The sequence below is a fragment of the Coregonus clupeaformis genome, unplaced genomic scaffold (assembly GCF_020615455.1).
Source record: "Coregonus clupeaformis isolate EN_2021a unplaced genomic scaffold, ASM2061545v1 scaf0923, whole genome shotgun sequence".
NCBI classification, from domain to species: Eukaryota; Metazoa; Chordata; class Actinopteri; order Salmoniformes; family Salmonidae; genus Coregonus; species Coregonus clupeaformis.
The window spans coordinates 175,954-203,083 of NW_025534377.1; the positions used below are offsets into that span (position 1 = coordinate 175,954).

The window sequence follows — 27,130 nt, forward strand, 5'->3', positions numbered from 1 at the left end:
GCGGCAGGGACTGGGAGACTAGTCAGGATCGAGGGAAAAATTAATGGAGCAAAGTACAGAGAGATCCTTGATGAAAACCTGCTCCAGAGCACTCAGGACAATGACCCTAAGCACACAGCCAAGACAACGCAGGAGTGGCTTCGGGACAAGTCTTTGAATGTCCTTGAGTGGCCCAGCCAGAGCCCGAACTTGAACCCGATTTGAACATCTCTGGAGAGACCTGAAAATAGCTGTGCAGCGACGCTCCCCATCCAACCTAACAGAGCTTGAGAGGATCTGCAGAGAACAATGGGAGAAACTCCCCAAATGTAGGTGTGCCAAGCTTGTAGCGTCATACCCAAGAAGACTCAAGGCTGTAATCGCTGCCAAAGGTGCTTCAACAAAGTACTGAGTAAAGGGTCTGAATACTTCTGAAAATGTGATATTTCAGTTTTGTATTTTTAATACATTTGCAAACATTTCTAAAAACCGGTTTTTGCTTTGTCATTATAAGGATTTGTGTGAATATTGATAAGGCTGTAAAGTAACAAAATATGGAAAAGTCAAGGGGTCTGAATACTTTCCGAATGCACTGTACACTATCTACACCAGTAGTAATTAAAATCAATCTGGGTTACAGTGTGATACACTAACAGGCAGACAAGAAAGGGGCAAGTTTACACATACTTTAATTGGCTTCTGCATTAAAAGGTATTGTATCGACATTGGATCTGTGATGGTGCATATCATCTGTCAGATGTTCTGTGTTGAGCTGTGGGATGGCAGAGCAAAGACGGTCAGTTGAATAATACCAGAAAAAACGATTGGGATGCAGTTATACATTAGACCAAATTAAGGGCATCACTCACCATACGCCCATGCCCGTGGCTGACGTGCCCGATGCCTTCTAGTTTCAGTCTTTTTGGTGGCTAGGAGGAATAACGGGTTGGGTAAGTTATCTGTTAAATATTATTTAAAAAATATCTTAACTGTACTGTCCTATCATGGTAATATGCTTGCACCGATTTACCAGGCAGGCACAACTGGCTTTTACAGTGGAACATTAAACATCGACAGCATATTTTAAGCTTGAATAAATAGGAGAAATAGGCTAGTCATAATGTTACCGTCATAAAATGACTGTAAAATGTATGTGTTTGGGAAGATATTTGTACAAAAATTCATTGTGACAATAAGATTCACCGAAGATCAAATGTGTGTGGGGCGGTTGGAACAGTGGAAGAGGTTAGAAGTTTGATGTGAGATTTCAGATGGGAAGTACCAATTTTTTCCCGAAGAAATAAACGCATGTAACTCTCACGATCAAACACGAGACTTTATAACTCTAAAATATTTAAGCTGGACAAAGAGCGACAATCCAATGGATGGAGAGGGGAGACAGTGATGATCAGGTTAAGGTAAAAAAAACTCAAGCTTTGGTCATACTTGAGTTGTGACAGCCATTCACCATCGTAGGGTACTAGGTGGTATATTCTGTATCGCAGCGAATATACAGTAGCCTACAGTCCAATTTAAATTCTTAAACATGCTCATAATAATAACGTGGCTCGTGCATGTTGGATGTTTTTCCCAGCACACTACGTGCGCACTGACGCACTGAAAGCAATTGTCATCACATAACCGTAGTTGATATTGTCTGCTACAGCCTTGCGGACGCGCTGCCAAAGCGAAGTTATTGCGTTTGGGGTATGTTATGAACAACTATTGTGTTTTTATCTTAAAAACGATATTGTATTACACGATCTATTGGACAGTTTAAACACATGCGTAAATAATCGAATGGATTTAGGTGCGGCTCTGTTGACTGGTGAGTATCTCACATTATGCGCATCATCCGATACTGTACGTGAGGCAAGATTTCAGCAATGTCATATAAACAACAAATCGATACCAGTTAGGTTACCATTATATTTGAATTAGAAAAGAATGTCATATAATTAGACTAATTCTGTTACACAATCTATCTGTCTAATTTTAAAGTCAATGATTCACCTGTTCCCTTGTCTATCGTGATGAAAATCAGATATTTGCACATAGCCACTACTGGAATGATAGCCCAGCCATGTATCATAACTTGTTTTACTTTTTAACAACTGGATATTTTACACAAAATGGCTGAAACAACAGCAACCAAGTTTTTATTCATTGATCAGGCTCAATATGCAATTGTACAAAAATAGCTTACAAAATCAGTATTTAACCTACATACAGTATGCTTACTTCTGCATTTTTCCCACTAGTAAAAAGTTGCATGACTAGTGATACCATCACATTTTTCTCTATATTAAATTTAATATATTATAATTGATATACATGTAGTGGCCAATGACAGGTTTATCAGTGAGTGATATTGACCTCAGTGAAGTGTCAGTGCTGGCCAATCTGTATAAAATAGGCAATAATACAATATATTTCCCGCACACATTGATTCAATATTGGGAGGTTTTAAAACATAATTATCCAATCTAATAGAAAGAGAAATGCCCAGCAATTCATAACTGCATATTCACATATTATAACTCTTATTGCCCGCCAGAAACATGAACAAGCTGGTAGAAAGTGTGTAGTCCCCCGAGCATACAGGGAGGTGTTAGTGAAACACAGGGAGGGGTTGCACTGCTATAAAAGCTGTTATTGACAAACAGCCAGGGAGTGGTGCTCACATTCCTTCTCACAGGAAAGCCCACCCAGCAGCTCTCAGAAAGCCCCCCTCAACACTCATCATCACTCAATTAGATGAGACCCAATACATGGATGGTGCATTAGGATTAGGTGTCATAATGTAAAGAAAAGTAGCTTAAACACAAGCAGATATATACAGTGCCTTCAGAAAGTATTTATACTCCTTGACTTTTTCCAAATTGTTTTTGTGTTACAGCCTGGACTGAAAATTGATACAATTTAGATTTTTTTGTCACTAGCCTACACACAATAGCTTATAATGTCAAGTGGAATTATGTTTTTTTTCGAAAATGTTCACATTAATAAAAAAATGAAAAGCTTGTAATGTATGTGAGTAAGTATTCAACCCCTTTGTTATAGCAAGCCTAAATAAGTTCAGGATAAACATTTTTTTTAACAAGTCACATAAGTTGCATGGACTCACTCTGTGTGCAATAATAGTGTTTAACATGATTTCTTAATGACTACCTCATCTCTGTACCCCACACATACAATTATCTGTAAGGTCCTTCCAGTCGAGCAGTGAATTTCAAACACAGATTCAACCACAAAACCAAGGAGGTTTTCCAATGCCTCGCAAGAAGGGCACCTACTGGTAGATGGGTAAAAAAAAACTAAACATACATTAAATATCCCATTGAGCATGGTGAAGTTATGAATTACACTTTAGATGGTGTATCAATACACCCAGTCACTACAAAAATACAGGCTTCTTTCCTAACTCAGTTCCTGGAGAGGAAGGAAACCGCTCAGGGATTTCACCATGAAGTCAATGGTGACTTTAACACAGTTACAAAGTTTAATGCCTGTGATAAGAGAAAACTGAGGATGGATCAACAGCATTGTATTCAGGACCAAAAAAGTTAATTGCATTCCCAAATGTTTTTGCATAATTACTTTAGTGCCTTGTTGCAAACAGGATAGCAAGTTCTGGAATATTATTATTCTGTACAGGCTTCCATCTTTTCACTCTGTAATTTAGGTTAGTATTGTGGAGTAACTACAAAGTGTTATGTTTGGGGCAAATCCAATACAACACACTATGGAGTACCACTTGTCCATATTTTCCAAGCATAGTGGTGGCTGTATCATGTTATGGTTTGCTTTTGTTAAGGACTGTGGATAAAAAAGAAACGGAACGAAGCTAAGCACAGTCAAAATACTAGAGGGAAACCTGGTTCAGTCTGCTTTCCACCAGACACGGGAGATTCATTCACCTTTCAGCAGGACAATAACCTAAAACACAAGGCCAAATTTACACTGGAGTTGCTTACCAAAGAAGACAGTGAATGTTCTTGCAGTGGCCTAGTAACAGTTTTGACTTAAATCTACTTGAAAGTCTATGGCAAGACCTGTAAATGGTTGTCTAGCAATGATCAACAACTCATTTGACAGAGCTTGAAGAACTTAAAAAAGATTGACAATCCAGTGGTGGAAAGCTCTTAGAGACTTACGCAGAAAGACTCACAGCTGTAATCACTGCTAAAGGTGATTCTACAAAGTATTGACTCAGGGGTGTGCATACTTATGTAAATGACATATTTCTGTATTTTATTTTCAATACATTTGCAAAAAAATTTGAAAAGCTTTTTTCACTTTGTCACACTTGTGTGAAAAGAAAAAAAATCTGTTTAATACATTTTGTCAAGGGTATGGATTCTTTCTGAAGGCACTGTATCACTGTGTACATGGATTCACTATGCCTGATTTTGAGCAGAGGACGCATAGAGTACCTTCAGAGATGAGAGTGCTTTCGAATGATTTAAATTATGCATATCTTTTATGATTTTTTTTATATTTATTATCATTAATTCAATACGGATACATCTGTACCACAAGGCAGATTCCAAGAAGAGATTGAACACATTATTTCTCCTGTAGGCTATATAATGGGTTATGGACTTAAATTCACTTTAAATGGGTTGCTGTGAGATTTGACAGTAGCTTACCCAGGCAGCTTGGTGGCATGTAAAATTCTGTATTTCATGTTACAGTTTATTTATGCTGTAACATAAATCTGGTATCAAAGCAAGTGCTGTGTAATGACTACACTACAATGCCGTAAAATGTACTGTAAAAAAAATACTGTAAAAAAAGTAAATGCTACCGTAATCGGAAAATAATTAATGAATTAATGAATGAAATTAATTGAGGGAGGGGGTTTGTATTTCACAGTATTGTACAGTAATTACAAGGATTGGTGCAAACAGGTTGGCTGCTAGGTAAAGTGTTTAACGTTACAGTATATTCATGAATATTTGGTGTTTTATATCCTACTTGCACTTCTAGAGTAACAAAGGTATACAGTACAGCATTCTCACTCACGGGTGCAACAAATATAGCCTATTGACAAGGCATGCCTCAAAATACACTACATGACCAAAAGTATGTGGACAGATGGAATGAATAATCATTTGATGAATCCATTTAACTGATGTGAAAGCAGAATTTAGATATTAGTGATGATGATACTGTATTCATCTCTCAGTGTTCATATGAGAGCATATTGTTTTTTGTTTAAAAAATTAATAATGTTTTGGTATCAGCTAATCCTTTGGATATTGAGCAGAGATTCCATCAATGTAATTGTCTGCATCACTTCGAATCCCCCCATATGTTTTTTTCTTCTTCTGCAAATATATATATATATACAGTGAGGGAAAAAAAGTATTTGATCCCCTGCTGATTTTGTACGTTTGCCCACTGACAAAGACATGATCAGTCTATAATTTTAATGGTAGGTTTATTTTATCAGTGAGAGACAGAATAACAATAAAAAAATCCAGAAAAACGCATGTCAAAAATGTTATAAATTGATTTGCATTTTAATGAGGGAAATAAGTATTTGACCCCCTCTCAATCAGAAAGATTTCTGGCTCCCAGGGGTCTTTTATACAAGTAACTAGCTGAGATTAGGAGCACACTCTTAAAGGGTGTGCTCCAAATCTCAGCTTGTTACCTGTATGAAAGACACCTGTCCACAGAAGCAATCAATCAATCAGATTCCAAACTCTCCACCATGGCCAAGACCAAAGAGCTCTCCAAGGATGTCAGGGACAAGATTGTAGACCTACACAAGGCTGGAATGGGCTACAAGACCATCGCCAAGCAGCTTGGTGAGAAGGTGACAACAGTTGGTGCGATTATTCGCAAATGGAAGAAACACAAAATAACTGTCAATCTCCCTCGGCCTGGGGCTCCATGCAAGATCTCACCTCGTGGAGTTGAAATGATCATGAGAACGGTGAGGAATCAGCCCAGAACTACACGGGAGGATCTTGTCAATGATCTCAAGGCAGCTGGGACCATAGTCACCAAGAAAACAATTGGCAACACACTACGCCGTGAAGGACTGAAATCCTGCAGTGCCCGCAAGGTCCCCCTGCTCAAGAAAGCACATATACAGACCCGTCTGAAGTTTGCCAATGAACATCTGAATGATTCAGAGGAGAATTGGGTGAAAGTGTTGTGGTCAGATAAGACCAAAATCGAGCTCTTTGGCATCAACCCAACTTGTCGTGTTTGGAGGAGGAGGAATGCTGCATATGACCCCAAGAACACCATCCCCACCGTCAAACATGGAGTTGGAAACATTATGCTTTGGGGTGTTTTTCTGCTAAGGGGATAGGACAACTTCACCGCATCAAAGGGACGATGGACAGGGCCATGTACCGTCAAATCTTGGGTGAGAACCTCCTTCCCTCAGCCAGGGCATTGAAAATGGGTCGTGAATGGGTATTCCAGTATGACAATGACCCAAAACACACGGCCAAGGCAACAAAGGAGTGGTTCAAGAAGAAGCACATTAAGGTCCTGGAGTGGCCTAGCCAGTCTCCAGACCTTAATCCCATAGAAAATCTGTGGAGGGAGCTGAAGGTTTGAGTTGCCAAACGTCAGGCTTGAAACCTTAATGACTTGGAGAAGATCTGCAAAGAGGAGTGGGACAAATACCTCCTGAGATGTGTGCAAACCTGGTGGCCAACTACAAGAATCGTCTGAATCTGTGATTGCCAGCAAGGGTTTTGCCACCAAGTACTAAGTCATGTTTTGCAGAGGGTCAAATACTTATTTCCCTCATTAAAATGCAAATCAATTTATAACATTTTTGACATGCTTTTTTCTGGATTTTGTTGTTGTTATTCTGTCTCTCACAGTTCAAATAAACCTACCATTAAAATTATAGACTGATCATGTCTTTGTCAGTGGGCAAACATACAAAATCAGCAGGGGATCAAATACTTTTTTCCCTCACTGTATGTGTGTGTGTGTATGTGTATGTATGTGTATATGTGTATGTGTATGTGTGTATATATATATATATATATATATGTGTGTATATGTATGTGTGTATGTATGTATATATATACATATACAGTTGAAGTCAAGTTTACATACACCTTAGCCAAAATACATTTAAACTCAGTTTTTCACAATTCCTGACATTTAATCCTAGTAAAAATTCCGTCTTAGGTCAGTTAGGATTACCACTTTATTTTAAGAATGTGAAATGTCAGAATAATAGTAGAGAGAATGATTTATTTCAGCTATTATTTCTTTCATCACATTCCCAGTGGGTCAGAAGTTTACATACACTCAATTAGTATTTGGTAGCGTTGCCTTTAAATTGTTTAACTTGGGTCAAACGTTCCGGGTAGCCTTCCACAAGCTTCCCACAATAAGTTGGGTGAATTTTGGCCCATTCCTCCTGACAGAGCTGGTGTAACTGAGTCAGGTTTGTAGGCCTCCTTGCTTGCACACGCTTTTTCAGTTCTGCCCACAAATGTTCTATAGGATTGAGGTCAGGGCTTTGTGATGGCCACTCCAATACCTTGACTTCGTTGTCCTTAAGCCATTTTGCAACAACTTTGGAAGTATGCTTGGGGTCATTGTCCATTTGGAAGAACCATTTGACAGCTTTAACTTCCTGACTGATGTCTTGAGATGTTGCTTCAATATATCCACATCATTTTTCTTCCTCATGATGCCATCTATTTTGTGAAGTGCACCAGTCCCTCCTGCAGCAAAGCACCCTCCACAGCATGATGCTGCCACCCCGTGCTTCACGGTTGGGATGGTGTTCTTGGCTGCAAGCACCCCCTTTTCCCTCCAAACATAACGATGGTCATTATGGCCAAGGCCGAGGGAGATTGACAGTTCTTTTGTGTTTCTTCCATTTGCGAATAATCGCACCAACTTTGTCACCTTCTCACCAAGCTGCTTGGCGATGGTCTTGTAGCCCATTCCAGCCTTGTGTAGGTCTACAATCTTGTCCCTGACATCCTTGGAGAGCTCTTTGGTCTTGGCCATGGTGGAGAGTTTGGTATCTGATTGATTGATTGCTTCTGTGGACAGGTGTCTTTTATATAGGTAACAAGCTGAGATTAGGAGCACTCCCTTCAAGAGTGTGCTCCTAATCTCAGCTCGTTACCTGTATAAAAGACACCTGGGAGCCAGAAATCTTTCTGATTGAGAGGGGGTGAAATAATTATTTCCCTCATTAAAATGCAAATCAATTTATAACATTTTTGATATGCGTTTTTCTGGATTTTTTTGTTGTTATTCTATCTCTCACAGTTCAAATAAACCTACCATTACAATTATAGACTGATCATTTCTTTGTCAGTGGACAAACGTACAAAATCAGCAGGGGATCAAATACTTTTTTCCCTCACTGTATATATACATACATACATATATACATACATCCATACACACACACATATCCTTTTTTAAATTATATTTCCCTTCATTACTTTCCAACCCCACCACCCCTTCCCCAATTGGAGTAAACTAGTGAACAACAACGCTTAGGCCTCTTCTTCCAGCCCATACATACTACACTGCTCAAAAAAAATTAAGGGAACACTAAAATAACACATCCTAGATCTGAATGAATGAAATAATCTTATTAAATACTTTTTTCTTTACATAGTTGAATGTGCTGACAACAAAATCACACAAAAATTATCAATGGAAATCAAATGTATCAACCCATGGAGGTCTGGATTTGGAGTCACCCTCAAAATTAAAGTTGAAAACCACACTACAGGCTGATCCAACTTTGATGTAATGTCCTTAAAACAAGTGAAAATGAGGCTCAGTAGTGTGTGTGGCCTCCACGTGCCTGTATGACCTCCCTACAACGCCTGGGCATGCTCCTGATGAGGTGGCGGATGGTCTCCTGAGGGATCTCCTCCCAGACCTGGACTAAAGCATCCGCCAACTCCTGGACAGTCTGTGGTGCAACGTGGCGTTGGTGGATGGAGCGAGACATGATGTCCCAGATGTGCTCAATTGGATTCAGGTCTGGGGAACGGTCCATAGCATCAATGCCTTCCTCTTGCAGGAACTGCTGACACATTCCAGCCACATGAGGTCTAGCATTGTCTTGCATTAGGAGGAACCCAGGGCCAACCGCACCAGCATATGGTCTCACAAGGGGTCTGAGGATCTCATCTCGGTACCTAATGGCAGTCAGGCTACCTCTGGCGAGCACATGGAGGGCTGTGCGGCCCCCCAAAGAAATGCCACCCCACACCATGACTGACCCACCGCCAAACCGGTCATGCTGGAGGATGTTGCAGGCAGCAGAACGTTCTCCACGGCGTCTCCAGACTCTGTCACGTCTGTCACCAGCTGAACCTGCTTTCATCTGTGAAGAGCACAGTGGCGAATTTTCCAATCTTGCTGTTCTCTGGCAAATGCCAAACGTCCTGCACGGTGTTGGGCTGTAAGCACAACCCCCACCTGTGGACAATCGGGCCCTCATACCACCCTCATGGAGTCTGTTTCTGACCTTTTGAGCAGACACATGCACATTTGTGGCCTGCTGGAGGACATTTTGCAGGGCTCTGGCAGTGCTCCTCCTGCTCCTCCTTGCACAAAGGCGGAGGTAGCATTCCTGCTGCTGGGTTGTTGCCCTCCTACGGCCTCCTCCACGTCTCCTGATGTACTGGCCTGTCTCCTGGTAGCGCCTCCATGCTCTGGACACTACGCTGACAGACACAGCAAACCTTCTTGCCACAGCTCGCATTGATGTGCCATCCTGGATGAGCTGCACTACCTGAGCCACTTGTGTGGGTTGTAGACTCCGTCTCATGCTACCACTAGAGTGAAAGCACCGCCAGCATTCAAAAGTGACCAAAACATCAGCCAGGAAGCATAGGAACTGAGAAGTGGTCTGTGGTCACCACCTGCAAAACCAGTCCTTTATTGGGGGTGTCTTGCTAATTGCCTATAATTTCCACCTGTTGTCTATTCCATTTGCACAACAGCATGTGACATTTATTGTCAATCAGTGTTGCTTCCTAAGTGGACAGTTTGATTTCACAGAAGTGTGATTGACTTGGAGTTACATTGTGTTGTTTAAGTGTTTTGAGCAGTGTATATATACATTTTATGGACAGTCAAATTCTACAATAATTATATTTTGTTTGTTTTTACTCCTGAACTTCCTCCGATCATCATGATGTCCATCTGGTTTGCTTCTATATGCCATATTTTTCTAACTGTGCTCTTTCACAAAAGCTCTCAACCTATAACCTATATACTTATTATGGACACAGTATGCTTTACATTAGTTATCTTGTTGTTATTAGTTGTTGTTATTAGTCCCATCCTTCAGCTCCATTCAACACCTCCCATCTATCTCGTAACACCATCCATATTGGATTTCTATTTGCCATATATTTTTCAACTGTACTGTGATGTTTTACAAAAGTTCTGAACCTTTCTATTCTCATTGTTTCTACAGATCGTAAATTGAATATAAACATTTTTGCTTAAAGTATTATTATATTATTGATCGATTGACTATGACTTTTCAGATCACCCAATAGTGCTATCTGCAGGGTTAGCTCCAGGTAAGTATTGCAATCCTTTAGCCATTCCTGGACCTGTGTCCAAAAACAAGCTACAAATGGACAGTACCAAAACAAATGATCTAATGATTCTGTCTCTTTGCAGCAAAATCTGCAGAGCTGGGAAGATTGTATCCCCCATATAAATAACATTCTATTGGTAGCAAGAATTTTATATAATAATTTAAATTTAAAAACTCTACGTTTTGAATCCGGCGTCGTTTTGCGTATCAATTCATAAACACTATGCCATGGAATCGGTACGTCAAAAATCTCTATATGGGATGGCTGTCAATCCTTTGGTCCTTAAATTAAACTGGTATACTTTTTTATTTATCACAATTTTCTTTAACCAATTATATATTCTTTAATGCAAGGCCGACAGACAAGTTCCTTACTTTTTCTCCCTTCCACTTTCCTTTTCCATTTTTGCAGTAATGCTGCAATTATTTGGTTGTAATTTTGGGTAGAGCAGACATTTCCATATGTTTTTGTTAGCTGCATGTGTGACATAACTCCACCAGTCCTACCGATAATATCATTTACGAAGATTATACCTTTTTTAAACATTTTGTCAAAAAAAAAAGGTTTTTTATCAATTAGTATTTTTGAGTTTAACCACAATATTTGTTGCATTATTTGTTCTGTCGTTTCTGGAGGATTAAATTGAAATTGCAACCAACTTTCTATGGCTTGTTTTAGAAATAGTGATATTTGGGAGATTATTTCCTTTTCAAATAACTTAAAGTGAGAGGTTGTAATCTGAATAATGGGAAAAAGGCCATTCTTGAACATTGGGTGAGACAATCTTACTAATTTGCTAGAGAACCAGTTCGGATTTAAGTATAACTTTTGTATGACTGAAGCTTTTAGTGAGAGGTCTAATGCTTTAATATTTAATAATTTCTGTCCTCCGAATTCATATTCATTATATAAATAGGCCCGTTTAATTTTGTCTGGCTTGCCGTTCCAAATAAAATTGAATATTTTTTTCTCATATAATTTAAAAAACTATTCGCTAAGCGTAGGCAAGACCATAAGCAAATAGGTAAACTGGGATAATACTAAAGAGTTAATCAGGGTGATTTTTCCACAAATTGACAGGTATTTACCTTTCCATGGTAGCAATATCTTATCTATTTTTGCTAACTTTCTATTAAAAGTTATTGGAGTGAGATCATTTATTTCATTTGGGATATGTATTCCGAGTATATCCACATCACCATCAGACCATTTTATTGGTAAACTACATGGTAATGTAAAAATTGTATTTTTTAGTGATCCAATACGTAATATAGTACATTTATCATAATTTGGTTGTAATCCAGAGAGGTTAGAAAATGTATCTAGATCCTCTATGAGGCTGTGGAGGGATTCAAGTTGTGGATTTAAAGAAAACATCAGCGTACAATGACACCTTTGTTTTTTAAGCCCTGGATTTCTAATCCCTTTATATTATTGTTGGATCTGATTTTAATAGCTAACATCTCGATGGCAATAATAAATAGATATGCCGATAGTGGACAACCTTGTTTCACTCCTCTTGACAGTTTAAAACTTTCTGAGAAATAGCCATTATTTACTATTTTACACCTAGGGTTACTATACATGATTTTAACCCAATTTATAAGAGATTGTCCAAAATTGAAATGCTCCAGGCATTTATATATAAACCCCAGTCATACTTTATCAAATGCCTTTTCTAAGTCTGCTATGAATAGTAGGCCTGGTTTTCCAGATTTTTCATAGTGTTCTATTGTTTCCAGTATTTGCCTTATATTATCTCCAATGTATCGCCCATGTAAAAAACCTGTCTGATTAGAATGAATCATGTCCGACAATACCTTTTTAATTCTATGCGCTATACATTTTGCTATAATTCTTGCATCACAACACTGAAGTGTAAGGGGCCTACAATTTTTAAAATGGACTGGATCTTTATATTTTCCACTTGTATCCTGTTTCAGTAATAATGAAATCAGACCTTCTTATTGAGTGTCTGATAATCTACCATTTACATAGGAGTGGTTAAAACATGCGAATAACGGTCCTCTGAGTATATCAAAAAAGGTTTGGTATACCTCGACTGGTATGCCATCCAACCCTGGAGTTTTCCCGGACTTAAAGTCTTTAATTGCATCCAGAAGTTCCTCCTCTGTAATTTCACCTTCAAATCTCTACAATTTGCTTCAGTTAGAGGAGATGGAGGCGACTGAAACGAAAACATATGCTTAAAGTACTTTGTTAAATCCTACAAAAAATATATATTTGGTGAATCATGGGTGACTCCGTCATTTGTAACCAGTTTCAATAAATTGTTTTTGGTAGCATTCCTATGTTGAAGATAAAAAAATAATTTGGTGCATTTTTCCCCATATTCCATCCAGTTTGCTTTATTTTTATAATATATTACACTTGATCTTTCTTGAATAAGTTTCTCCATTTCTTTTTGTTTTTCCTCTAATTTATTCTGAGCCTCTATGTTACCGTTTTTATTGCTATCTACAGTGAGGGAAAAAAGTATTTGATCCCCTGCTGATTTTGTACGTTTGCCCACTGACAAAGACATGATCAGTCTATAATTTTAATGGTAGGTTTATTTGAACAGTGAGAGACAGAATAACAAAAAAAGAAAACAGAAAAAACGCATGTCAAAAATGTTATAAATTGATTTGCATTTTAATGAGAGAAATAAGTATTTGACCCATCTGCAAAAACATGACTTAGTACTTGGTGGCAAAACCATTTTTGGCAATCACAGAGGACAGACGTTTCTTGTTGTTGGCCACCAGGTTTGCACACATCTCAGGAGGGATTTTGTTCCACTCCTCTTTGCAGATCTTCTCCAAGTCATTAAGGTTTCGAGGCTGACGTTTGGCAACTCGAACCTTAAGCTCCCTCCACAGATTGTCTATGGGATTAAGGTCTGGAGACTGGCTAGGCCACTCCAGGACCTTAATGTGCTTCTTCTTGAGCCACTCCTTTTTTGCCTTGGCTGTGTGTTTTGGGTCATTGTCATGCTGGAATACCCATTCATTTTCAATGCCCTGGCTGAGGGAAGGCGGTTCTCAACCAAGATTTGACGGTACATGGCCCCGTCCATCGTCCCTTTGATGCGGTGAAATTGTCCTGTCCCCTTAGCAGAAAAACACCCCCAAAGCATAATGTTTCCACCTCCATGTTTGATGGTGGGGATGGTGTTCTTGGGGTCATAGGCAGCATTTCTCCTCCTCCAAACACGGCGAGTTGAGTTGATGCCAAAGAGCTGGATTTTGGTCTCATCTGACCACAACACTTTCACCCAGTTCTCCTCTGAATCATTCAGATGTTCATTGGCAAACTTCAGACGGCCCTGTATATGTGCATTCTTGAGCAGGGGGACCTTGCGGGCGCTGCAGGATTTCAGTCCTTCACGGCTTAGTGTGTTATCAATTGTTTTCTTGGTGACTATGGTCCCAGCTGCCTTGAGATCATTGACAATATCCTCCCGTGTAGTTCTGGGCTGATTCCTCACCGTTCTCATGATCATTGCAACTCCACGAGGTGAGATCTTGCTTGGAGCCCCAGGCCGAGGGATATTGACAGTTCTTTTGTGTTTCTTCCATTTGCGAATAATCGCACCAACTGTTGTCACCTTCTCACCAAGCTGCTTGGCGATGGTCTTGTAGCCCATTCCAGCCTTGTGTAGGTCTACAATCTTGTCCCTGACATCCTTGGAGAGCTCTTTGGTCTTGGCCATGGTGGAGAGTTTGGAATCTGATTGATTGATTGCTTCTGTGGACAGGTGTCTTTTATACAGGTAACAAACTGAGATTAGGAGCACTCCCTTTAAGAGTGTGCTCCTAATCTCAGCTCGTCACCTGTATAAAAGACACGGGAGCCAGAAATCTTTCTGATTGAGAGGGGGTCAAATACTTATTTCCCTCATTAAAATGCAAATTAATTCATAAGATTTTTGACATTCGTTTTTCTGGATTTTTTTGATGTTATTCTGTCTCTCACTGTTCAAATAAACCTACCATTAAAATTATAGACTGATCATGTCTTTGTCAGTGGGCAAACGTACAAAATCAGCAGGGGATCAAATACCTTTTTCCCTCACTGTATCTGTTCTGTTAGACCTTCTATTTCCTTTGTTAGTGTGTACTCTTTTGACTTAGGGAGCATATTGTTACATATATAATCAGAAGGTATTTATCTACAGTTATACAGTGGGGAGAACAAGTATTTTATATATTTATAATTTTATTTTAGTATATTATATACCACTGCAGGTTGGTGGCACCTTAATTGGGGAGGACAGGCTCATGGATTAAGTGGAATGGTATCAAATACATCAAACACATGGTTTCCATGGTATGTGGCATCCTACGACGGTGCCATGTTGAAAGTCACTGAGCTCTTCAGTAAGGCCATTCTACTGCCAATGTTTGTTTATGGAGGTTGTATGGCTGTGTTCTTGATTTTAAGTGACTTTCAACATGGCACTGTCGTGATGCCACCTTTCCAACAAGTCAGTTCATCAAATTTCTGCCCTGCTAGAGCTGCCCGGTCAACTGTAAGTGCTGTTTTGGTGTAAAACTCCGCCATTGGACTCTGGAGCAGTGGAATCACGTTCTCTGAAGTGGCTGAAATAACCGAATCCACTAATTTGAAGGGGTGTCCACATACTTTTTGTATATTAAGTGTATGTTAATGAGCCAGTAACAACAATACCATGCACCCACTAGTGGACAAAAGGTTTTTGGACTCCAAAGCTATGGTACGGTACTGTATTCTGTGGGGTGGAATTACAGTAGCATTAGAAATACAGCAGTTCTTTCCCTGCCCACAACATTTTCCCACAATGCACCATAATTTACAGTATGCTGCAATTGATAATACCCCAAAATGACCTTATAATTTACAGTTTTCCATTACAGTGTACAGTACAGGGAGTGGTTGAGGAGTTTGGCCAAAGAAGTCATGAATATTTACAGTTGCTAGGTAGATAATTGTATGAACAGGGAAGTGACATTGCAGTGGAAGATAGTCTTGCTTTCTGCAAATGTAAAGGTTTTTCACTTGGATCCCATCACCTCAGTGTTAATGGATGTTACATAGGTGTGCTTTCAGGGGAGAAATCACCAGTGACGTTTCTATTATTGTGACATCTCTAGAGATGCCATGCTCTCAGGCTGCCTTTTATCCAGTGTCGGCCTCACTTAGCAGGGCAGGAGAGCTGTCCCTCACAGAGAGGTATAGTGCTAACACCTTTCTGTTTTAAAAGCTAAATGGGGAGTATGAAAGGGGAGGGGGGGGTTTAAAAAGCAGGAGAGCTGAGTGAACAAGAGGCGGGGTCCGCTAGGTTTGACTAATTGTGTTTTAAAGTGGGTCTTGGAGCACACAATGGGGAATGGGATGGTTTTTAGCTCCCCTGTGAAGCGCCAGAGGATGAGAAAGTTGTCGGATTTGTAGGTCAGGCTGCAGGGGTTGGTGTTAGGCAGACACAGAGCAGCAGAAGTGATGGTGTCTTACTAGTCTTTGCCACAACTCTGTCAGCATTACAACAATGGGAGGAGTCATATCCCCCCTTCTAATAGTGTCACTTTTAGCTGTTGTATTTAAGACCATTACAACATGATCCTCCTCTCTACTACTGTATATGGATTGTCTTTCCAGCCATGAAGTTAGTTTTGTTTCCTTGCAGTGTGCCATTCCTTCTCTTCTGCAATACTGTGATTAGATCTTAATTGATTTCATAGTTTTAGAGGGAATCGCAGGAGTGTTTCCTACTCCCATCTGGTGCTCATCAGAGCCTGACCCGGTTTTGGTGTGCTACGTGAGCATGTGTGGCTCCAGAGGGACCTGTCCCCTCCTTGTGCTGATACAGGGATGTAGAAGGAGGTCACCAGCAGCCCACCACAACCCAGCCCACCACAGCCCAGCTCACCACAGCCCATCCCATCCCAGCCTGCTCCACTCCCGTTTGCAGTGCTTACAATTCCCCTCCAACATTGTAGGTCATTCGGCCTCTCCTTCCATTTTGGGAAGGGCTTCCGGGGATATTTTGCCCTGAAAAAAAATAATTATTGTATCTCCCTAATTCCCAATTATTATGCACAGGCTTATTTAAGAAAAAGGATTATGTTTTTTTTGTGTGTGTTAGATGGGATGGATTTGAATTTGACACTCCTCTCCTTCTGTTCTGTGAGGAGTCCTGCACACGGATGAACCTGACGAGGAGAGGAGAGCTCAGCACGCAGGCTGTCATGTAAGCCATATTCTCTGGGGCCACCTCTCGGTGCACGCCGCTTCCTGCCGCAGGTAAAAGCTTCAGTGTGAGTGCTGCTGTACTCTGTGTAAGTGTCAGGCTGTGCTGTCCTCTCCCTCCCACAGCGAGAGCAGCTCTGCTGGTTACCAGCTCCACCGTTCACTAGAGGACACATTATCCCAGCGCTGACATGGAGAAGGTAAGGCGTTCATTCTATTAACATTCCTATGACACGGCTGACACAGATTAGCTCAACTCTCTTTTTTCCCCACAAGCAGATTTTCTATTCTACTATTGTTTGTGCCTCTGTGTGTAGAGGCAATTGCAGAAATAGAACGACTGTATATGCATAGACTTATTATTTGCTGTCTTAGCCCGAGGGTTTTCAGACTCTCTCAACTCTTTGATGTGCTTCAGTGTATTTCTAACAAAGTGAATATGAATATTTTTCCAAATAACTCTGAGGGGTTCATGTTAACTGTTAGCTGTAATGTGGTGAGGTGAAAAGATACACAATGTGTTCTAAAAGAAGAAAGGATAATACTGTGCAATTGGCATGACTTCAGTAGGACCTGTTTTGTTATATTGTTGCAGCTGTATTTTGATATGTGATTTCAGTACATTTGATTTGAAAGTGCACTTCATTCTGTGCTACTAGTTGACTTTAAGCTGCATTAAAAGGGAAATGAATCAGCTGGTTGAGCAGCTTGTGTCTGTGAGTCTCAACATGGCTTCATTTTGGGAACTTGATCGAATGCATCTGACATTCTCTGGGAATAGCTCAGAATGTGTGAGCATCGACACAAATAACAGCTCTGAGGAGTGTGATGTAGCCCAAAGTACAGAGGAGGTAACACAAATATTTCTGACATATGTCACCCCATCTTTATATCAGACGACCTTGCTGTTTTGTGTGTGTGCGTGCTTGGTGTGAGTGTGTGTGCGTGCTTGGCGCGTGTCAATACATGACAGGTCTTCTCTGTGTGTGGCAGCGTTGCTCAGAGTGCCCAGAGCCCAGGCTAGCCCAGAGCCTGTGTACATTCTGCAACAAGTGGCTGTGCTACCAGTGCACAGACATGCACCAGCACCAGAGAGCCACCCCTCAGTGCTCAGACCTGCACCAACACCAGAAGCCCACTACCCAATGTGCCGAGCCTGCACCAGAGGGACCAGATGGCCCCCAGCTCCTTGCCTCCACCCGAACCAGGCAAGCATCCCTCTCTCCCAGATAGGTTCCCCCGATCCCTCACTGCCTCTCCAGTCTCCACATCCGGGTGTCTCTGGCAGGTTGTGTGAGGATGGGCTTCATTTCCGGGGTCATCATCAGACCTGTTTGGTTTCTTTGTTTCAACTTTTTCCCATGTTTGTTTGTTAATCATGTCTCAGTAGGAAGGATTGTGATGAATTATGCATGTAGCCTGTAATGGTTGGCAGTATAGTAATGGTTCCTGCAGATCCTTATATTGTATTACAATTCCTTTTATCATGTGGCCCACATTCAGAGAATGAACACTCGAGAGAATTATACTATTTTTGTAGCAACAGTGTGGTATTATTTGTGTGGATGCAGAAAATTACGTTTCTAGGTCTCTGCTCTTGGATGCTAAAAGGTGAAATCATACTGTAACTCTGTGATCACGTCTCCCACCTCTATTGTCATCTCTAAGTGTTGCTGTGTTAGTGTGTTAGTGTTTTGGTTTTGTGTTTTCGTGAGAACAACAGTTTGAAAGTGTTGTGGGTGAGAAAGCGCTGCTCTGCAGGCAGGATGTGGTCACTCAGCTCTGAGCACTGGGGCTGTGCTACGCAGTGTACAATAGGCCTTGTGGAGAGCATTGTGCAAAAGGCACTGCTCATTGGACTGGTGTGTCCAGCAGAGTGCAGTAGGGTTGCGTTCAGCAGATAGCTATGTTCAGCTGAGACTTTAGTAAGGCTCTGTGGGCCTGTGTGCAGCAGTTTGCAGTATGAACTGTGATGTGCTTGTTATGTTATAGGGTTGTGTTGAGCGCTTTACTGTTCTGTTGAGTCAGTGTTTAATTGACTGTACTAACTAGGGCCATGCTTAGCAGTGTGTGTGTGTGTGTGTGTGTGTGTGTGTGTGTGTGTGTGTGTGCAGCAGCAGTACTGTGTATTGTTGGGGGCTGTGTTTACTCATTATGACCCTGTGGTCTATCTATCACGTTGTGATCTGTTTCCTGCCCCTTGTGGTGTGTGTGTGCGTTTGTGTGTGTGTGTGTGCATTTGTGCCTGCGTGTGTGTCTGTGACTGTGGGATAACATTCTGCATCACCCCAGAGTATAGACATAGGACCAACTTGAATGTGTACAGTAGATAGCCATCTAGACATCCACCCAGTCTTCTCAGTCAACCCCTCATAGCAATGCTTAGGCCTACTCCGAGTGTAATGCACACTGTTTCATGACACAATAATTACCCAAGAGGGAAAATAAACACCAGCATCAGGATAAAATAGTCATTATTGTTCTTAAAAGTCAATTAAAGGCTTCAGTCAATTTGGGTCCAGTTTTGAAGTAAATAAACATATGCCACATGGTGATTACTTGGACTCCGTCCCAAATGATACCCTATTCCTACATAGTGCACTACTTTTGGCCAGAGCCCTATAGGGAACAGGTGCTATTTGGGACACAACCTTAGTGTGAGGAAGTGATAACCTTGGGCAGGAAGTCTCATATGTGCTGCATAAGAATCTCATTTACAGCTATTTATACAGATCATTTGCATAAGAGTAGGAACTCTCATTATATTGCAAATCAAATGACTAATGCTGCATTTATTTTTAAAACATGGCCGTTTATGCATGCACACATGAAAGTAATTTGTTCTCCAGCAGCATTTGTTACTGTCTACATCCTGCGGTGTGAAGGTTTTGTTTGATTCTTCAAAAGCCAACGAACAAAGTTATTAATCTAGATTGGCACTGGTCTTTCATTTCTCCCGATCAAATACTTTCTCTCTCTGCCCTATTTTCCATCTGTTTACCCATTCTTCAAGCCCCAGAAATATTTACTAGATTTAAAGGATGCCATATTTCCCCAACCTAAAATAGTTTTGGAATGATGATGATACTGAATGACTCATCAAATACATGTTACTTGAGGCCAATATCAGATTTAATGTATTTTTCAACTCTAAAATAGAGTAGAGTGAGATTGCAGATAATTTTTAACTAAATGAAACAAAACTAAACAGGAAACATTCAGCGAAATAGTAGTTTATCTTGTAGCTTGATATAAAAATAGAATAAAACGTTGATATACATAAACTGTGCTCTGCCAGACAGTAATGTTATACAGTTGCCTTTTAGTAGGCCACTTTTGTTTGCATGTACAGCACCAATTCCTCCCAACACCTTTTACTGTACGTGTGAATTGCTTGTTTAGTCCTTCTCTGTGGTAATGCTATGTTTCTCTCCCCCTCCCCCTCTCTGCCCGCTAGGCCCTGGGTCGTGTGGCCGCCCCCCCTCCTCATGTGCCACTCTCACAGACAGGAGCCCTTGGAGCTCTTCTGCGAGTCTTGTGACCTCATGTGCTGCAGCAGCTGTCACCTGTCCGCCCACAAGAACCACAGGTCAGTCCATAGACACGGCACAAGGGCATTACAGTGAGGGGCTAACAGCAGGTTAAAAACCTCCTGCATTGTGTCTGGTGCATAACTTCAGCCTCGCCTAATTCTAATTCAGTTCATATGATACGTTGCCCTGTAGACTGTGATTTTTCAGTGCATTAGTGGTCCCAAAAGCCCCCTAACGTCATGCAGTAACTAGCCCTCAAGGAGATGCTTTAAATGAAACGGTGTAAAGTGGTGAGGATAAGGGGTTTCTATTGTATTATTTGACCCACTGTGATGGCTGTTTGTCCTCAGGTTAGTGCACATTGGTAAGGCCCTGCAGGACCAACAGTGGCAGTTTGAGAGCCTGGTGGCTCAGCTGGAGGGAGAGGAGGTCTGCAGTGGAGAGCACAGCCAAACAGATAGAGAGACAGGTAAGCTCCGCTTGTACAATACAGACAGATGTGGAGAATGATCAAGTGTATACGCTGATCTCATAAAGCAAGTGTAAAGCCAACAGCTGGTGGTCTCAGAAACTTGGCTAGAATTTACCAGAGAAATGTTGATGACATGTATATGTCCTCTCAAAGATCATATACAAAACACTCTCCAACTCTGAATGAAATACCCCATCTAACATTTGTAGAAGCATCCAAGTGCAATAAAGCACTTATACACCACAATCCCTCAACTGTTTTGGTTTCTCTGTCAGTAATCAGAATGTCATTTTCTCTGTGCTCCTCTCAGGCTGCACGGTGTAAAGATCACGCAGAGGAAGGCTGAGAACCAGATTAAAATGGCAAAGATGATTATGATGAATGAGCTGAACAAACGGGCCAACCTATTAATAGAGCAACTGGAGGTAATGACTTTCCCCTTTCTCTCTCTCCTCTTCTCTCTCCTCCTCTCTCTCTCTCTCTCTCTCTCTCTCTCTCTCTCTCTCTCTCTCTCTCTCTCTCTCTCTCTCTCTCTCTCTCTCTCTCTCTCTCTCTCTCTCTCTCTCTCTCTCCCTCTCTCTCCCTCCCTCCCTCCTCCTCCCTCCCTCCTCCCCTCAGTCTCAATGTTTCCGGGGGCATTCATCTCCAGTGTCTAGCTGACCATGAATGTACATGTTCCCCCAATCAGGAGCGCCCAACATTATCTAATCAGCCCTGACCGCTCGCGATGGAGAGGCAATAATGATCTGTCAAAAAAGCAGGGATCTTAAGAATGAAATCCGGCGAAAACGGCCATTGATTAGCCCCTCTCTCTCCATCTGTACTACGCGCTCTCCATGCCAGCAATTACACATGAGCATGTTTCTGTCTGCCTCTGTGTGTGTGTGTGTATTTGTGTGTGTAGAAGATCTCTGAGGACTTCCAGCGGCGTCTGGAGGACCAGCTGCAGGGGGCGATAGAGATGTGCAGCCAGCTGGACCACGTGCAGAACTTCATCAGCTGGGCAACGGCCCACCACCTCAAGAACCCACTGCTCTTCAGCAGAGAGCTGGTAGGTCTGAAGGGACAGAGGGGTGGGCGTGCAGGTCAAACACAAGGCCATTCTTTTTCCGCTTGTAAATGCAAGGCCATTTTTTTTTGGAGTTGATTATGGAAAAAAGGTCATTTTGGCTTATAGTACACCTCTCCTCCTTTAGATTTCTCTCCAGATGCAGCGCCTGCTTGAACCCCCGCTCCACTCAGACGCCTGGCTCCCGGTGAAGATCAAGTTCAACTGGGATGCCAGCTACTGGACTAAGCAGATCTCAACTTTGGGTAAACTAAGGCTTGAAATGACTTGGCTGCAATAGCTTGGCTGCAGTGACTGGTTGTAAACTGGTTGTATGTATTTACTGAAAGTGTTGCATTTAATGCCGTCCTACTGAGACCAGTCCTTGTTCCTAAACTACAAGTATCTCTGTTGTTCTAGGTCAGCTCACTGCCGAGGGGGGAAATCGCTCCTACTCTGAGGGCGTGGCCTTCCCCAGCATCCTGAGGCCCCAGCCTATCACCTGCTTGTCCCTGCCATCTGTGTGCCATGGAGGGCGGGAGCAGGGCTGTGCCTTCCAGGCCTGCTGTCAGCCCCAGATGTGCTGCCTCCACTGCATACCCCCACAGCCAGCTGTGCAGCTGGACAAGACCCAGCGGGAACCCAACCCCTACTCTGCCAGGTGTGCCCAGTCCACCCTCAGCTCTCCTTCCCTGGCCCTGCACCAGAGTCAGCTGCTGAGGTGCAGGGGCCCTGACAGTCCTCCAGGTCCACCAGCCGTGGTGCCGTCCTCCATGCAGCGTCCCCCAGCAGCCCAGCACATCTCCCGGCTGCCGACCCAGGCCTGCTCAGCTCCAGCTCCAACAGTGGAGGTCTTGGACTCCAGCCCCCAGCCACAGCCCTCTACCAGCCTCAGATTCAGCCGCTTCCTGACACTCTTGCACAGCCAGCAACAGACAGGGCCAGGGAAGGCCAGGGGCCAACAGGCCAGCAGAGAGAGAGGGTAGCAGACTCCTGGGCAGCCAGCTGTGGACAGAGAGGTGTTGACAGAGCAGATCCAGGAGGGGGGCAGGGAGAAGACCTATGCACAGACAGTGGTGGACAGAGAGGTGCTGACAGAAGGGATCCAACAGGAGAGGAGAGCGCAGACGCACACCCAGCAGCAGCAGCAACAGCAGCAACAGCAGCAGCTCCTGGCTCCCCCTAGAGGCTGAGCTGACAGTGGAGCAGCAGGGGGAAGAGCAGCAGGAGGCCAGGACTACACAGCCATCCAGAGACTGCAGAGATGGCAGGGGTGAGTTGACCAGAGCACACGATAATTAACATTGTTTCTTCGCATCAGAGATGCTTAAACCATATCAACTTAGTAAAGCTGTCCATGTTTGCTCAGCGAGTAGTGCACTTTTGGAAGGAGAACGTTTTTGGCCCCAGTTGGAGTTCCCCCATTGTTGTCTGTTGACCAGAGAGCTGTATAGGTACCACAACCTCATTTGGCTTTCATTCTGTTAACTCCCCCAGTGATGACATGTCCCTCCTCATTCTCTATGGCCTTATAGACCTCACCACACACTCTGAGCTTAGAGGTGTCAAAACACACGCTCTTGCTCACAAACACCTCTCAGACTCACAGTAACACACATGCCTCAGCTCTGCCTCGCTTCTGGCCATGCACACATACACTCACACACAAACCACAGGTCAGCACACCTGTCCTGAGGAGAATAGTGCAAGGTACAGCCATTGTTTCACTTCAGTTGTGCATTATGGCAGAATAAAAAAGCCAATGGGTTGAGGGAAGGCTGGATACAGTAAATTGGTTTCATGGTGTTATAATTGAAGCTCGAAGCACATTGTACCGCGAGGGAGCTTTGCATGATTGCAAGTCTTAAACCCAGGCTGACAGCAGTATTTCCTGTCTCAATATCTACATACAGCGGATATTGAAATAATGCCGTTGGCTTATAACTTTGTTTACGCTAAATGTTCAGTCACAGTGGTTGACAGCTGCCCTGAAAACAGATGGTGCTACAGAAACCTGAGTGGCTTCCGTTTTGAAGAAGGGACGATGCTTAAGAAAGAGCCACACTAACACAATCAAAGCACCAGCTATGCTGAAATATATAAAAAAACATTTAGTGCAGCATTGCAGTAAAGTTAAAAAAAGATGATACTGTTTATTATTAGTACCCTTGGTACCAGCGATTGAGCAACCGAATGATCACCGATCAAAAATGTTCCTCCTGCATGATTACAACAACAGAGGCACATTATTTCCGCCTTGCCAAGACACAGTGAGTGAAAGTGAAAAGAAAAAGCGCTTGGGCGCAGCCACATACGTACTTAACCTGGTAATAATGAGACACTTGGGGAATTGGTGGAGCTGGCAGGTTGATTTCAGCTCTGGGTACCCTTCTCTCAGATACATCCCTGTCTTCTGTCTCTCTCCCTCGTCCTCTAGAAGAGGATTATAGCTCCTTTCTCTGCATTTAGACTCCTTCACACCTCTCCTCGGGGCGCGGATCAGGTAAGTGTTTTAATCGTGTGGTAATTATGAGCACATGCTCCGTGTCAGCTGGCCTAAATCTCCATGGTGTATCATCTGGCCTACATCTCATTGGTGTGTGGCGCACTGTGAAAAAATTGTGTGGAGGAGAGGTGAGAGGAAGAGGAGGGGTGACTGAAAACACAGGCTAGTGCGAGCTTAGTCAGGCGTATGGCAGCATTAGCACAGGGACACAGTTGCTGGGGGCTTTTTTTGGAAAACAGGCATTAGTGAAATGGTGATGAGAGGAGAAGGCGAATGGAGGAGAGACAGAAAGAGTCTAATCTGTGATGTGCTAATGCCGCTGGATTCAAGGGAGCCTAGCTAACGCACTTCTGACGGTGGATTACATACGATAATTGGTGTTGTAACTAAACCCTTCATTATCAGTAGAATAACGGTGTTGTGAGCAGTTGTGTTGGGCCATCTCTCGCTGAAATGAATGGGCTTTGTAGCGATTGTGTTGTTTTTAATCAGACAGGCAGGGCTCACAGAATGGATTCTGAGTGGTGTCCTTAGTGCGTGCGTGTGAGACTGAAGGTTGTTCCGCCTCACACCTCCCACCACCGCACTGTCTCTCTGTTGCTATGACATGAATAGATGCACCTGTGTTGTGTGATGCTCAGTCAGCAAGAGTACAGTGTGCTGAGGCGGTCTGCCTTTGTGTTTCTGTGTCCTGACAGAGATCCACTTCACTGGAGATGTCTGTGACGGCCCATGGGTTCAGTGTTGATGCTCAGAGCAGCAGGGCCCAACTCACTGCGTGGGAGGAAGAGTCGATCCCAGAGCATCCCCACCAGAACTGGCAGGCCCTCCACAGACAGGCCCCTGGGGGTCACCCACAGCCTAGCAACAGCAACAGCAGCCATGGAACGGGGATGCAGGGCAGACCAGGTAACCCATTAACCCATTAATGAACAGAGACCTGCTGCCATAGAGATCCTATAATTCATGTAATTCTATGCCTACTGCTACCAAGGAGAGTGCAGGTAAAAGGTTATGGCCGACTTGAGAAAAGCAATTATCAATAAATGACTGGCATCTATTATAAAATGTTCAACGGACAATTAATGGACACTTATAGTCATGCATATTCTCTTCAACTTTCGATTATTACATGTCAGCTTCTTAAGTCTGTCTAGCTGTTAATGCTGTTCTGATCAGGCTTTTATAAGAGACATGCCATTATACAGTTCCATTAGGGACATTACAGTATAGCTACAAAGAAAATAACATTGTAAAAGAAAACAATATTCCAAATACTGTATCTATTACAATATGTCAGATCGAAAAGTTATTTTAAGGCAGTCTCAGCAGATTGGGATTAGATTTTAAAGAGATACATATGTGGTAGAGAGGTTTGGCTCTCAGACTTAAAACCTTGTTCTTGTTACACACATGGCACTGTAAATTCTTTGCAGAGGGTAAAACACATTACCAAAAACAGAACTGATACAGCAATGAGTCCATTTGCTTTTATTGCAAACAAATTGGACACAGCTGCTAGTGTTGCTGTTTAAAGGTAAATGTATCTGATTACAGATGTATTCTTTTAATTGCTTCCAACAAAATTACCTTTTTTGGGTCAATCAGATTCCAAGTTTTTAGGCGACGACCTTTTCTTGTTTGTTGTCTCTGTAGTTGACTTTGTAGCATGATGTAGTACAATACCCATAATGCTTTGTAACGATATCTGGTTTATCTTACTAAACACATTCCTAAAGCTAACACTAAGGTGTCCCCGTCTCCTTATTTTGACAGACTTTGGATGTAAAATATGGTTGGTGTCTGTGCTTGATAAAGTAGTTGATGTTGATGATGACTGATTCCCTCCCTCAGCATGGTTGTATGGATCTCAGGCGGAGGAGGCTGTCTTCTGATGGGTGATACGATCTGTGGCCTCCTGGGGAGATCCTTAGCCACTCCTCCCTCCAGAGGCCAGCCCAGCCTGCGCCTGTCACCTTTGACCATCTACAAGACAGAGCCAGGTAGTGAGCCACTTAACTTCCAAATATTATACATTTATTATTTATTTATGTATTATTATACAATATAATTTACATTTCTCACATTATTTATTTATTTACGTATGCACTTTACACTGCAATTCAGATCTAGCTGCCAATATTGTACACCATGGCAATAATAAACTACACCTTACTATAGATATATATATATATATATATATATATAAATATATATACAGTACCAGTCAAAAGTTTGGACACACCTATTCATTCAAGGGTTTTTCTTAATTTTTTGCTATTTTCTACATTGTAGAATAATAGTGAAGACATCAAAACTATGAAATAACACATATAAAATCATGTAGTAACCCAAAAAGTGTTAAAAAAATCTAAATATATTTTAGATTTTAGATTCTTCAAAGTAGCCACCCTTTGCCTTGATGACAGCTTTGCACACTCTTGGCATTCTCTCAGCCAGCTTCACCTGAAATGCTTTTCCAACAGTCTTGAAGGAGTTCCCACATATGCTGAGCACTTGTTGGCTGCTTTTCCTTCACTCATCCCAAACATCTCATGTGGTTAGAGGTCGGGTGATTGTGGAGGCCAGGTCATCTGATGCAGCACTCCATCACTCTCCTTCTTGGTAAAATAGCCCTTACACAGCCTGGAAGTGTGTTGGGTCATTGTCCTGTTGAAAAACAAATGATAGTCCCACTAAGCCCAAACCAGATGGGATGGCGTATCGCTGCAGAATGCTGTGGTAGCCATGCTGGTTAAGTGTGCCTTGAATTCTAAA

The 27,130-nt window shown here is 42.2% G+C and overlaps 1 protein-coding gene and 1 long non-coding RNA gene across 2 annotated transcripts; both read left to right on the top strand.

The window, feature by feature from the left end:
- Nucleotides 1–817: 817 nt before the first annotated feature.
- LOC123485984 lies at nucleotides 818–17,941 on the top strand. The gene is made up of 3 exons (XR_006659207.1): nucleotides 818–929; nucleotides 16,739–16,993; nucleotides 17,787–17,941. It is a non-coding gene; the product is annotated as an uncharacterized LOC123485984 (long non-coding RNA).
- Nucleotides 17,942–21,111: 3,170 nt separating this feature from the next.
- Nucleotides 21,112–23,458, top strand: LOC123485983 (tripartite motif-containing protein 66-like). Its single transcript, XM_045217120.1, has 6 exons — nucleotides 21,112–21,223; nucleotides 21,703–21,849; nucleotides 21,995–22,112; nucleotides 22,267–22,828; nucleotides 22,959–23,119; nucleotides 23,382–23,458. The coding sequence occupies exons 1-6, from the start codon at nucleotides 21,158–21,160 to the stop codon at nucleotides 23,456–23,458; spliced, it is 1,131 nt and encodes a 376-aa protein (XP_045073055.1). The 5' UTR covers nucleotides 21,112–21,157.
- Nucleotides 23,459–27,130: the final 3,672 nt, after the last annotated feature.